The 12,398-nt window shown below is 41.5% G+C and overlaps 1 protein-coding gene across 1 annotated transcript in view; it reads left to right on the top strand.

The window, feature by feature from the left end:
- The window catches only part of KLHL4 (kelch like family member 4), a 60,212-nt gene that overhangs the window by 21,327 nt on the left and 26,487 nt on the right, over positions 1–12,398 (top strand). The window contains exons 2-3 of the mRNA XM_063141936.1: positions 9,662–9,838; positions 11,410–11,546. Of these exons, the coding sequence (XP_062998006.1) occupies positions 9,662–9,838; positions 11,410–11,546 (314 nt within the window). The remainder of the gene's footprint in view (positions 1–9,661; positions 9,839–11,409; positions 11,547–12,398) is intronic.

Raw genomic sequence — 12,398 nt, 5'->3', positions numbered from 1 at the left:
TGGTTGTAGTGATGGTGGAAGTGGTAGGGTTGGTGGCAGTAGTGTGGCTTCAAGAGTGTGCATTTGTTTGGTAGGTGGCTGACATTGACTTGGGACTACTCCTAAGGAACACAGGAAGTTAGGAAGCTGCCTTATATTGAGTCAGACCATTGGTCCATCAGTATTGTCGACACTGACTAGCAGCGGCTCTCAGGGGTTTCAGGCAGAATTCTTTCCTTGCCCTGCCTGGAGAAGATGGGGATCAAAACTGGGACCTTCTGCACACAAAGCATGTGCTCTATCACACTGATCTATGCCCCCTCCCTATATAACTGTGCTTCCTTCCCCTCTGCTCGTTCTCTATATTTGCATATGAGTGGTTGTCCATGTTGTAGTAGCCTCTTGTTTAGATTCCTGCAATGCACTATACATGGGGCTGCCCTTGGTGATGGCCCAGAAACTAGCAATTAGTAAAGAACACAACTGGGACCACCCATTGAAAATATCTCTTTCTAGTGTTAAAAAGAGACCCATTTGTTGTGTTTCTCAGAAAACTCCTGCTTTCGATGGGAGGCAAATGACGAGGCTTGCTAAGTAATCCACAAAGCTTTTATTAAGCAACAAACATCTCTTCTACCTAAAGTGAGTCTAACCTCTTGGAAACGTCCTCCTAGGCAAAACTATGCAAACTAAGTGAGACAATTGCCAGCTTAAGAAGAATAGGAAGCCCCTTCCCAAATGCCCATAACTTCAGAGAGCCTGGTGCAGAGGCAGGTTCTGGCGCAATCCTAGTTGGACCGACTTTCTCACACCTTCCTTCCGCTCTGTGCATTTGAGCTTCCGGCGGACCCTAGTATCAGCTAGCTTGTCGGAACGCTCTCTTCTGGAAGAAAGCTCACTTCCCATTGCATGTGTAGGATTTGGCCTTGAGGAGATAAGCTCTGAAGAGGGCTGACACCCAGCTGGAGTATTGTCCATGACAGCTTCCTCCCCCACTGGTACAGGCTGGCTGGTGTCTGGTGCTGCCTCCTCTATTTCCGAATCTGATTCTGATTGATTACCGGAAACACCTTCTCCCAAAACAGGGGCAGTAGGGTAAGACATGACACCATTTAAGGGACTAGCGCTTATCTATAAACCCCAGTACCTACAGTCCCCTTTAGTACCCCATTTACTTAAAGCACTGGTGGGCAACTTTGGAGGTCAGGGCTGCATGGCCCTCTCTGGAACCCCATGCCAAATTTGACTCTGAAAGTGCTGCAGTAAATACACATGCAAATAGTGGACAGTATTCCTTACTGGGGTTGTGCATCTGCTAGTTACGTTGTGCCCACAGGAGTCACTTTTTTATATATAAATGTAATAAATAAATGAATCATAAATAATTTTAATGCTACAGGAACTATTGCTTCCAAAAGCAATCTCACTTGAACTTGCAGCGAGTCCTGCTACCACAGTGGGCAGCACAAGGTACTGCCCAGTATTACTTTAGAGAAAATATGGATTTAAATAGGGTGACCCTATGAAAAGGAGGACAGGGCTCCTGTATCTTTAACAGTTGCATAGAAAAGGGGATTTCAACAGGTGTCATTTGTATATATGGAGAACTTGGTGAAATTCCCTCTTCACTGCAACAGTTAAAGCTGCAGGAGCAATACTAGTGTGAACAGATTTAAAAGAGGGCAGGGTTCCTGCAGCTTTAACTGATGTGATGAAGAGGGAATTTAATCAGGTTCTCCATATGTACAAATGACACCTGCTGAAATTCCCTTTTCAATACAACTGTTAAAGATACAGGAGCCCTGTCCTCCTTTTCAAATGGTCACTTTAATTTAAATACACATTAAAAATAAGAATTAAAATGTGATTATACAAAACATAGCCATGGATCAAAAACAGACAGATTCTTCATCCCTATTTTCATTAGAAACTGGTGTTACTACTATAACACAGGAAACTTTTAAGAAATTAACAATGGATGCTAATGTTTTATGACTGCATATAAAAATGCTCAATATACATTTTTAACAAGTCTGGATTGTAATATTTCTTCCTTGTGTGCTTGTGTAACAGCACAGAGGAGGTTGACTTATCCTTGGGTCTCAGCAGTAGCTGAAAAAGGACTCCCTGGAAAACCACTTGTTCACTCCCTTCTCTGTAGGTCTCTTGGTATTCCTCCTGCTTCATAAATATAAACAAGTTTCCTGTTTTCTGAACCATGTAAACATGCAACAAGAGAACTGGAAGTGAGGAAATGGGCTCATTTTAATCCCAAACTCATAAAAACTACCCAGTGATGATAAATGAAAATGGTTCTCCAGACCTAACATCACACAAGTTTTCATTAATGTTACATGAGTTTCCTATTATACAGGAGATGCATCAATATCACCCACGGAGGACATTTTCACAAGCATCAGACATGTATTTGGATTTTTCGTCTTCTTCTTTCCAAAAGAGAGATGCAGTCAGTTCATATCCAAAGCTTGTAATAAAATTCAGCATGTGTGTGTGTCTGTATTTTAATGTTTGTACCCTTTAATATCTTCTAACTGTTTACTGTGCTCACTATCAGGGTTTTCAGTAGTCTGTCTAAACTGTAGCTTCATCACACCAGCGTTATACTGTGCAATCACTGCGAATTGCGTGCAAAGGACTCCGAAGTTTTCCAGCTTATAATCTGCTTTGACTGTGAAGTACTCCCATGCATCCTGCTTTAATTGTGCTTCTTAGCCAAAGGAACCAATTTATTTTACTACCCCTTGTTGTTCTCCAAGTGGCCACTGGGGGCACAGGAGGATGATTTGATATGTTTAAAGTACAAACTAAACAAATGCTTACATCTGCATAAGTTTTAAAGATAAAGACATCAAAATTGGCACAGTAATAGATATTAAGGAGGGCTTTCAGCATACCAAATTTGAATCGGATTGGGTCATCCGTTGATTTTTTACATTTCTCCCCCTTAAATCGTTTTCCTGGTATGCAAAGGAGCTTAGGAGCGCCACCGCCCAGGGTGTGATTTAGCTAACAACAACAACAACAACAACAGCTTTACATTATGGGGATAATTCGAGGGAAACGGGTACGTGGGATGAAGCTACTGGATCAAGCCTCCATCTGGCCCATACAATGTTCTGTCTTCAACAGTGGCTAGGTGCCAGAGACTTCTAGAAAGCTCACATATATGCCCCAAAGGCAGTAGCCATTTCCAGTTGCTTAAATGATGATAAATTGATATATTTTAAATTAATATTTATAAATGAAGAGGGATGTGTAATACACCAGATGTTTTTGGACTTCAATTCCCATCAGTCCTAGCCAGTATAGCCAATGGTCAGGGATGCTATGCGTTGTAGTACAAAACGTCTGGAGGTTACCAGGATGGTTAAGGCTGTAGGAGATGCTAGAGATTCTGACAGCAGAACTAGGGTTGGATTTGTTTCAGGTTAATTAACAGAAAAATAGAAATATGTGATTGTGTGCATGTATCATAGAATCATAGAATAGCAGAGTTGGAAGGGGCCTACAAGGCCATCAAGTCCAACCCCCTGCTCAATGCAGGAATCCACCCTAAAGCATCCCTGACAGATGGTTGTCCAGCTGCCTCTTGAATGCCTCTAGTGTGGGAGAGCCCACAACCTCCCCAGGTAACTGATTCCATTGTCGTCCTGCTCTAACAGTCAGGAAGTTTTTCCTGATGTCCAGCTGGAATCTGGCTTCCTTTAACTTGAGCCCGTTAATCCGTGTCCTGCCAGAGAGTAGTACTGCCAGAGTAGTACTGCCATGTAGTACTGCCGTGTACTGCCAGAGAGAGGAAGGTCCGCTTGTTCTCTGTGTCAATGTTCTTGGTTTTAGGGTGGCCGGGTGTTCTATTTTAAGAGGACAGCATTGCAAACCTGCCAAAAAAATATATGTTGATTTTAGTGTGGATTTCTGTCTTGACTTGTTTAGAGGGTCAGGGATTTTTTATTATTATTATTATTATTATTATTATTATTATTATTATTATTATTATTTTTAAACTGCCCCATAGCTAAGGCACTCTGGGTGGTATACATAAGATTAAAACAATTAAAAACAATATACAACATGTTAAACCATAAAAACGTATGACACACACAGAAACATATATCTAAAAACAATTACAAACAACTATAAAAACAGATCCAGGATCAATGAGGTGCAAATTGAGTAAATTGGGTAGAATAAAAACAAAATAAAAATAAAATAAAAACAAGAACGCAAAAGAGCAATTTTTTCCACTCAACCCTACTCAGCAATCCCTAATCTTGATTTTGGGTCAATGATAGTCAACTGGAAGACAATAAAAGATGTCTTGATGTAGACTGATCTACAAACTGATCAGCAGTTCTTAAATGTAACCATTAGCATAAGCCTTATTTAGCAGACCTTAGTCAGGAATGGACATTATTAATTCACTCAGTGTTTGAAGAATCCAGATAGTAGCAATGCCAGTCTATTCCATTCTACCGTTTTTCCATGTTGATCTCTAACCTTTTACAAAATGAATTTGTGCTGATTTGTTGAAATCTGAAAATATAGTTGCAGCACCAGCCTATCCAAGGGGACTGACAAAATGTTATTGAGGCTTTTCAGGACTACTGTCTCTTTAGTTAGTAGCTTTCCCTTGGCCTTTTTCTTTTAAAGTGGCTAATTTGTTGCTTCCTGTTCACTCACATGTCTGTGGCACTCCTTAATTCTTCCCTAATCTATTCTTGTTACTTGTAGGGGAGGGGAGTGGCTGCAGAGAGGGAGGTTAAAAAAAGGAATGTCAGAGAAATTGCAATGGAATCAAGTGAGTTCAGATTTCTATTAATCTCACCAGCTTTTCCTGAGTTGCACAGATTTTGTGGACTTGAGGTCTAGGGTGTGTGGGTGTGCGTGTGGGTGTTTACTTTCTGGAATTTACACAAATTGAGTTGTAGAAAAATTAAACACTGGCTGAAAATGTGTATTTTCTCCATAGGCTAAAGCATGAAAATGCAAATTTTTCAGGGGATTTGTGTATTTGGGGGAGGGGATTTCACAATTGTAAATTTGCACAAACATGCATTTTCACAAATGCAAATTTGTGCAAATTCAGAAAATTGGAAAAGATCCAATTCCATCAAGGAGCAGATGATGGAACAGAAATACCTGATAGTCCACAAAATGCAGATGGAATAGATTTTACATCCCTAGGTAAAACTGGTTTCCTCTTTGCCAGCAGAGTAGAGGAAACTGCTCTTTGATGCGTGGAAGGCAGGAGGATGTTCCAAGCATGGATGTGGGAACAGGAGGATACAAAGTGGGCCAGAAGCAGATAAGCTTGTCACAATTTCTGAGCAAAGCAAGCTAGTCATCATGCTGTAAAGTTTTGTTACTGCAGGACAGAGTGTAGCAAGGTCGCTCTGCATGCAGCATCTTCAAAAGAAACTCACCAGATGGAACTGAATTTGCATTTCTACTCCATTCTTGAAACAATCACACCAACAGGATTAAAGAGACCACCCTCAGGACGTTTCCCTCCTCTGCAGTAATTCTGGCTCTGGTACATTGTTGTCTTCTGCCTGAAATGCAATGCCAGCAATTTTCAGTGGTATTTACCTAATAGTTCCAATTTTTGAGTTCCATCTCTCATATTTATCTTCTAAGGCAGCCGCCTAGTCAGCGGCTCCATTTGAAATGTATGGGGCATTCCAAGGCATATAATGAGTTTCCGTCAAATGCTCAGTTAGTGGCTGGCAGTGAGGATAACTCATTTTGACTGAAAATAGGAAAGGGGGTGGAAGAAGAAGCCGTGCATTCTCAATCAGCTAGAGCAAATCCTTTAGGCTGTGTATGGATGATGATTTCTGTAACACACTTTGGATTGACTTTCCCCTCAGTACTCCCTTTGCACTTGCCCTGATCCAGTATTGGCAACTCGATAACTGTACACACTTAACCGGGGGGGGGGGGGGAGGGGGGAGAGCCAGTTAGGAAAGTCAGTTTGGTCCAGTTTTCCTCACTTCAGCTACTTCTATCTTGGTACAAAGCAGTGGGACGGTGAAATTGACTTGGCCAGTCACATGTAGGGACTGCGCTAGTCAGTTTCACATTATGCTTGCTGGTTTCAACATAGAATCATAGAACAGTAGAGCTGGAGGGGCCCTTAAGGCCATCGAGTCCAAATCCCTGCTCAATGTAGGAATCCTCCTTAAGGTGTTACTTTCTGCATTGTTAAGCAGGTGATTGCATAAGATCCTGGTGTCTGTGTGGGATTGGAATAATAACGTCCATTGATCATGCACTCCTCTATTGTAATTTGTACAGAGATTGTAGAGAGAGGCTGATTCTCTTTCTAGTAAGAATATTCTAAGGACAATCTTCCAAATATCTCATATTGTTATACATAAAGTATGATTCCCCTTGTATTACTGAGATGCATTTTTTTTACTCTATTACAAATTGGAGGGGGGAATATGTTGGCCTATGTCATAGAATCATAGAATAGTAGACTTAGAAGTGGCCTATAAGGCCATCAAATCCAACCCCCTGCTCAATGCAGGAATCTACCTTAAAGCACCCCTGACAGATGGTTGTCCAGCTGCCTCTTGAACACCTCTAGTGTGGGAGAGACCATGGACCTCCCTAGGTAACGGGTTCCATTGTTGTAGTGCTCTCACAGTCAGGAAGTTTTTCCTGATGTCCAGCCGGAATCTGGCTTCCTGTGACTTGAGCCCGTTATTCCATGTTCTGCACTCTGGGAGGATGGAGAAGAGGTCCTGGCCCTCCTCTGTGTGACAACCTTTCAAGTATTTGAAGAGTGCTATCATGCCTCCCCTCAATTGCTCTTCTCCAGGCTAAACATGCCCAGTTCTTTCAGTCTCTCCTCATAGGGCTTTGTTTCCAGCCCCCTGATCATTCTCATTGCCCTCCCCTGAACACGCTCCAGCTTGTCTGCATCCTTCTTGAAGTGTGGTGCCCAAAACAGGACGCAATACTCAAGATGAGGCCTAACCAGGGCTTAATAGAGGGGAACCAGCACTTCACATGATTTGGAAGCTATACTTCTATTAATGCAATTTGCTTTTTTTGCAGCCACATCACACTGTTGGCTCATATTCGGCTTGTAATCTACAACAATTCCAAGATCCTTTTCACTTGTAGTATTGCTGAGCCAAGTATCCCCCATCTTGTAACTGTGCATTTGGTTTCCTTTTCCTAGGTGTAGAACTTGGCATTTATCCCTATTAAATTGTGTTCTGTTGTTTTCAGCCCAGCACTCCAGCCTATCAAAATCACTTTACAGTTTGTTTCTGTCTTCCAGGGTATTAGCTATCCCACCCAATTTTGTGTCATCTGCAAATTTGATAAGCATTCCCTGCACCTCCTCATCCAAATCATTAATAAAAATGTTGAAGAGCACTGGGCCCAGGACTGAGCCCTGGGGTACCCCACTTGTTACCTCCCCCCAGTTTGAGAAGGTGCCATTGATAAGCACTTTTTGAGTCCGATTCTGTAGCTAACTGTGGATCCACCTAATAGTTGTTCCATCTAGCTACTTTAGCTAGTTTGTTAATCAGAATACCATGGGGCACTTTGTCAAAAGCTTTGCTGAAGTCAAGATATATTACGTCCACAGCATTCCCACAGTCCACCAGCAAGGTTACCCAATCAAAAAATGAGATCACATTAGTCTGACAGGATTTGTTCTTGACAAATCCATGTTGGCTTCTAGTAATCTCTGCATTGTTTTCAAGGTGCTTACAGATTGACTTCTTTATTACCTGCTCCAAAATTTTCCCAGGGATGGATGTTAGACTGACTGGTCTGTATGTCACAGGTTCCCCCCTTTTGCCCTTTTTGAAAATAAGGACAACATTAGCCCTCCTCCAGTCATCTCACACCTCACCCGTCTTTCATGATTTCGCAAAGATAATAGACAGTGGTTCTGAGAGTTCTCCTGCTAGCTCCTTCATTACTCTAGGATGTAGTTCATCAAGCCCTGGAGATTTGAACTTGTTCAAAGAAATTAGATGTTCCTTGACCCTTTGTTTATCAATCTCAAACTGCAATCCTGCCCCTTCAGCTTGTACTTTACTTTCTCCAGGGGGTTCATAGACCCGCTTTTGGGAGAACACTGAGCCAAAGTAGGAATTGAACACTTCGGCCTTTTCTTTGTCATTGGTTATCAATTTGCTATCCTCATTAAGCAGTTGAGCCATCATTTCTTTCCTCTGTCTTTTACTATTCACGTATCTGAAGAAAACCTTTTTATTGCTTTTAGCATCCCTCGCTAATCTTAACTAATTCTCAGCTTTAGCCTTCTTGACAACATTTTGGCACTTCTTTGCTACCTGTCTGTACTCTTATTTTGTAGCCTGGCCTTCATTCCACTTCCTATATGTATCCTTTTTTGTTTTCAGGTCATCTCTAAGCTTTTTGTGGAGCCACATTGGTTTCTTCTGTTGTCTTCTATCTTTTTTCCTTGTTGGGATTGTTTGTAATTGTGCCTTTAAAATTTCCTTTTTTGAAATACTCCCACCCATCTTGGACTCCTTTTCTCATTAGGGCCACTTGCCATGGGACCTTATTTATCATAGTTCTGAGTTTATCAAAATCAGTTTTCCTAAAATCCAGAGTATGTGTATGGCTATACTCAGCTTTTGCTTCCATTAAAATCAAGAATTCAAGTATGACGTAGTCAGTTTCCCCCAGTGTTCCTGTAATTGCCACTTTATCCACTAAGTCATCCCTATTGGTCAATACCAAGTTAAGGATTGCCGATCAACAAAAAGTGGAGGAAGGAACTAGAGGATCGGCAATCCTTGACTTGATATTAATACACATATGTTAGGAATTTCTTTGAAAGGCCACTTCTGGCAGAATTTGTCACCCAACAGATATCGGGGTAATTGAAGTCCCCCATCACTACTACATCACACTTCCTTGAAACTGGCAACTTGTTTCTCAAAAGTTTCATCCTACAACTGGGATCCTACAAGCTGGGAGTTCTAGGCTTTCTTTGTGTCTAAACATGCAAAGGATTGCACCCTTAGTTGATCTTAACTGGTTTTAGTTGCTCTGTTTCCTCAATGTTTTTATTTGCCTGTGACTGCCACAAGCAATTCATTCATTTGCTTTGAAAGAGAAAGTTATGAAAATAAGAACATGTTTTCGAGTGTGCTGGAGAATGGGGGAATATACTGTTGAAGAAACATGAAAATCAAAGACATCTGCTTGACAAGAGATCATGGAGGCACATGATGGTCCAACGATAAACCATTGCAATCTTTGAAAAGTTATCACCCATACACAGAGACTGCAGTATGCTTGATATTACAATTGGGCAAACACACCTGCACTGGTCTCAAGCTTCCTGTATTCCCAGCTTGGTGAATTCAGGGTGAATGGATTGTATGGCTTTCTTATTTGTTTATGTTTATCTCCAGTAAACAAGTTTGCATGTGTATATTGTCTGTTAAATGTTAAAGACAAGGACAAAGTGACACTTGTTAGAAAGCCCAGAGGATATCAACATCCATATAAACACCACCTCCTTCCTTACCACATAAACAATAGTCCTAGGTGAATGGCATTAATTTGCTTTGCTTTCCCCCAGACTCTTTGGTTGCATAGCAATTTCCACAGCCCAGTTATTATCGTGTAAGTGACCTCATTTCATCTCCAACAGGCTATCAATAAGCAACTGTTCCTCTCCTATGGGAGTGAATAACAATGGATCTGACGAATACTTCCATTCCACGAATCATGCAGAACAGACATTTCGCAAGATGGAGAATTATCTCCAGCAGAAGCAACTCTGTGACGTTCTTCTCATTGCTGGAGACCACAAGATACCTGCTCATAGGTAAATGTTTTGACCTGTCACAGGATCTCCCTGCATTCCAGGAACACCCTGTCTGGCTTCTCTTTGGATAACAGGGAACTTAAATGTCCCTCAGAATTATGGTATAGGAATAAATTAGCCTTTCTTTAACATGAAGAAACAGCAACTGTCATAAATGGTGGCTGATGCCCATTGGGACCAGTGGGATGGAGGTAAGAGGAGTAATAGTAGGCAGAGCCAAGGGGGTCACAGTTATCCACAGCATGATAAAAAAACGGGATTAAATCAATATAATGAAAAATACTGAGGCAGAAATATTGAGGATGTACTGAACTTGATTGCCAAGACATTTTGCTCTCTGAGACAAAAGACAAGATGGTGCCCTGTCGCATTCAATGTACAAAAGCTGGCTGTACAACCTGTTGTATCTTTGTTCAACACAGCTTTCCCAACCACATTTGGAGGCAGCAGGGAACAGGGCAGGCTGCTTGGCACAGCGTTCTCAACTCCGACCAAGGATGTCAGAGAATCCTGTCATGGCATTTGGATTTCTATAAATTTGACCCATGGATTCAGCAGGACACCAGCTTTTCCCAAGCTGCATGGATTCCACAGACTTCCAGATCACTTTTTAAAAAAAAATTCCAGAATTTTACACAAATTTAATTGTAGAAAAATAGGTAAAATAATTTTAAACAAACAAACCACCAGCTGAATATGCACATTTGTCCCATAGGCTAAAGCATGGAAATGTGCATTTTGGGGGGAAGATTTGTGCATTTGAGGAAGATTTGGGAAATTTGGGTGGTATTTGTGCATTTTTGCAACGGCAAATTTGGCAAATTCAGGAAATTGGGAAAAATCTGATCCCATCAGTGAGTGGATGATGGGATGAAAAGCCCCTGGCAATTTGTGAAATGCAGATGGAATGGATTTTACAAAATCTGTCTATCTCTACCTCCAGCAACTTGCTGCCGCCTCTCAGCATTTGACGCCTGAGGCGACCATTTCACTCTGCCTAATGTGGCTGGTCCTGCTTGTTCTTAGCCAAAAGGCCAAGAATCTGGCAACAGTAAAGTTGCTATGAAGATAAGGTCCTCTGTGGTCTTTTGAGCCTTAATTTGTTGTTGTATTCATTTGGTAATTTTATCATTAATTGCTATGGCTGGTGGCTGATGCCAATAAATTTTATCTATCTATTTTGCGAGATGTGAGTACGATCCATGAATCATTAGGCAATCCACAATAGGCAGGCTGCACAAAACCATACTGGTTGCCTGTTTTGCATCGACTACTTTAAAACAGGAAGATTTTGGATATCCAGCTAGTAAGAGGGATTTCATTTTGCCAGTGAAGCAAAACAGCTCTCTAGGAGAATATTAAATGACTTAATCACTCTTTCCTTTTGGCTGCACAGACATTCTAATCGTAGGCCAAGGAAATGTTATTCTGTGGGCTGGATGCATCATTAGAAACACAAGAAGCCAGGCAAAAAAAGGGAAAAAAATCATCACACACAATAAATAAGGTCTGAGACCTCCATTGAAATCAGGTGCTGATGTAGATGGTCACAAAATCCCTCTCTTCCCCAGGCTGGTTCTGAGCGCTGTGTCTGACTATTTTGCTGCGATGTTTACCAATGATGTCCGTGAAGCGAAACAAGAGGAAATAAAAATGGAAGGTGTGGATCCCGATGCGCTGAAAGACCTGGTGCGCTACGCCTATACAGGTAATCTCCTAGCCCACTTCACAGAACCATAGAATCATAGAATAGTAGAGTTGGAAGGGGCCTATAAGGCCATCGAGTCCAACCCCCTGCTCAATGCAGGAATCCACCCTACAGCGTACTTGACAAATGGTTATCCAGCTGCCTCTTGAATGACTCTAGTGTGGGAGAGCCCACAACCTCCCTAGGTAACTGGTTCCATTGTCGTACTGCTCTAACAGTCAGGAAGTTTTTCCTGATATCCAGCCAGAATCTGACTTCCTGTAACTTGAGCCCATTATTCTGTGTCCTGAACTCTGGGATGATTGAGAAGAGATCCTTGCCCTCCTCTGTGTGACAACCTTTTAAGTATTTGAAGAGTGCCGCTCCTCATGCAGCTGGCATTGCTGGTTTGCATTTCGACCATAGCATCCACCACATTCCTGTACTTGAGATCTACAGCCATTAATCTGAAGAAGCTGAAATTCAGGGCCAATCTAGACATAACGCTGAGGTCCTCACTAGCAGGTTTGTGTGTGCGTGTGTGCGCACACATGCATGTGTTTAAAAAAACTTTTCATAGCAGAGGTGGAGAATTTTCATTGGGTGGAATTCAAAAAGAGAATTGAATCTAATGTGTTTCAGAATGAAGAGTTCCTTCGTCAGACATCTTCTACAAAGATGAGAGATTCTATCATATTGAGCAGGATATAAAAGTTACAAATATATAAAGAACAACAAATTTTAAAATCAAGTAAATTATTGCCCTGGTGGTGTAAAAGAATACCCAACGCCTTTGGAAGCTGGCTTAGCCTCTTTCAAAAAATTGGGATTATAGAGTATACTTATTTTATAATTAGGTTTATAACAGTAATC

This window comes from Elgaria multicarinata, chromosome 15, assembly GCF_023053635.1.
Source record: "Elgaria multicarinata webbii isolate HBS135686 ecotype San Diego chromosome 15, rElgMul1.1.pri, whole genome shotgun sequence".
Lineage (NCBI taxonomy): Eukaryota > Metazoa > Chordata > Lepidosauria > Squamata > Anguidae > Elgaria > Elgaria multicarinata.
The sequence above is the reverse complement of the archived record's forward strand: the minus strand, read 5'-3'. Positions and strand labels throughout refer to the sequence as shown.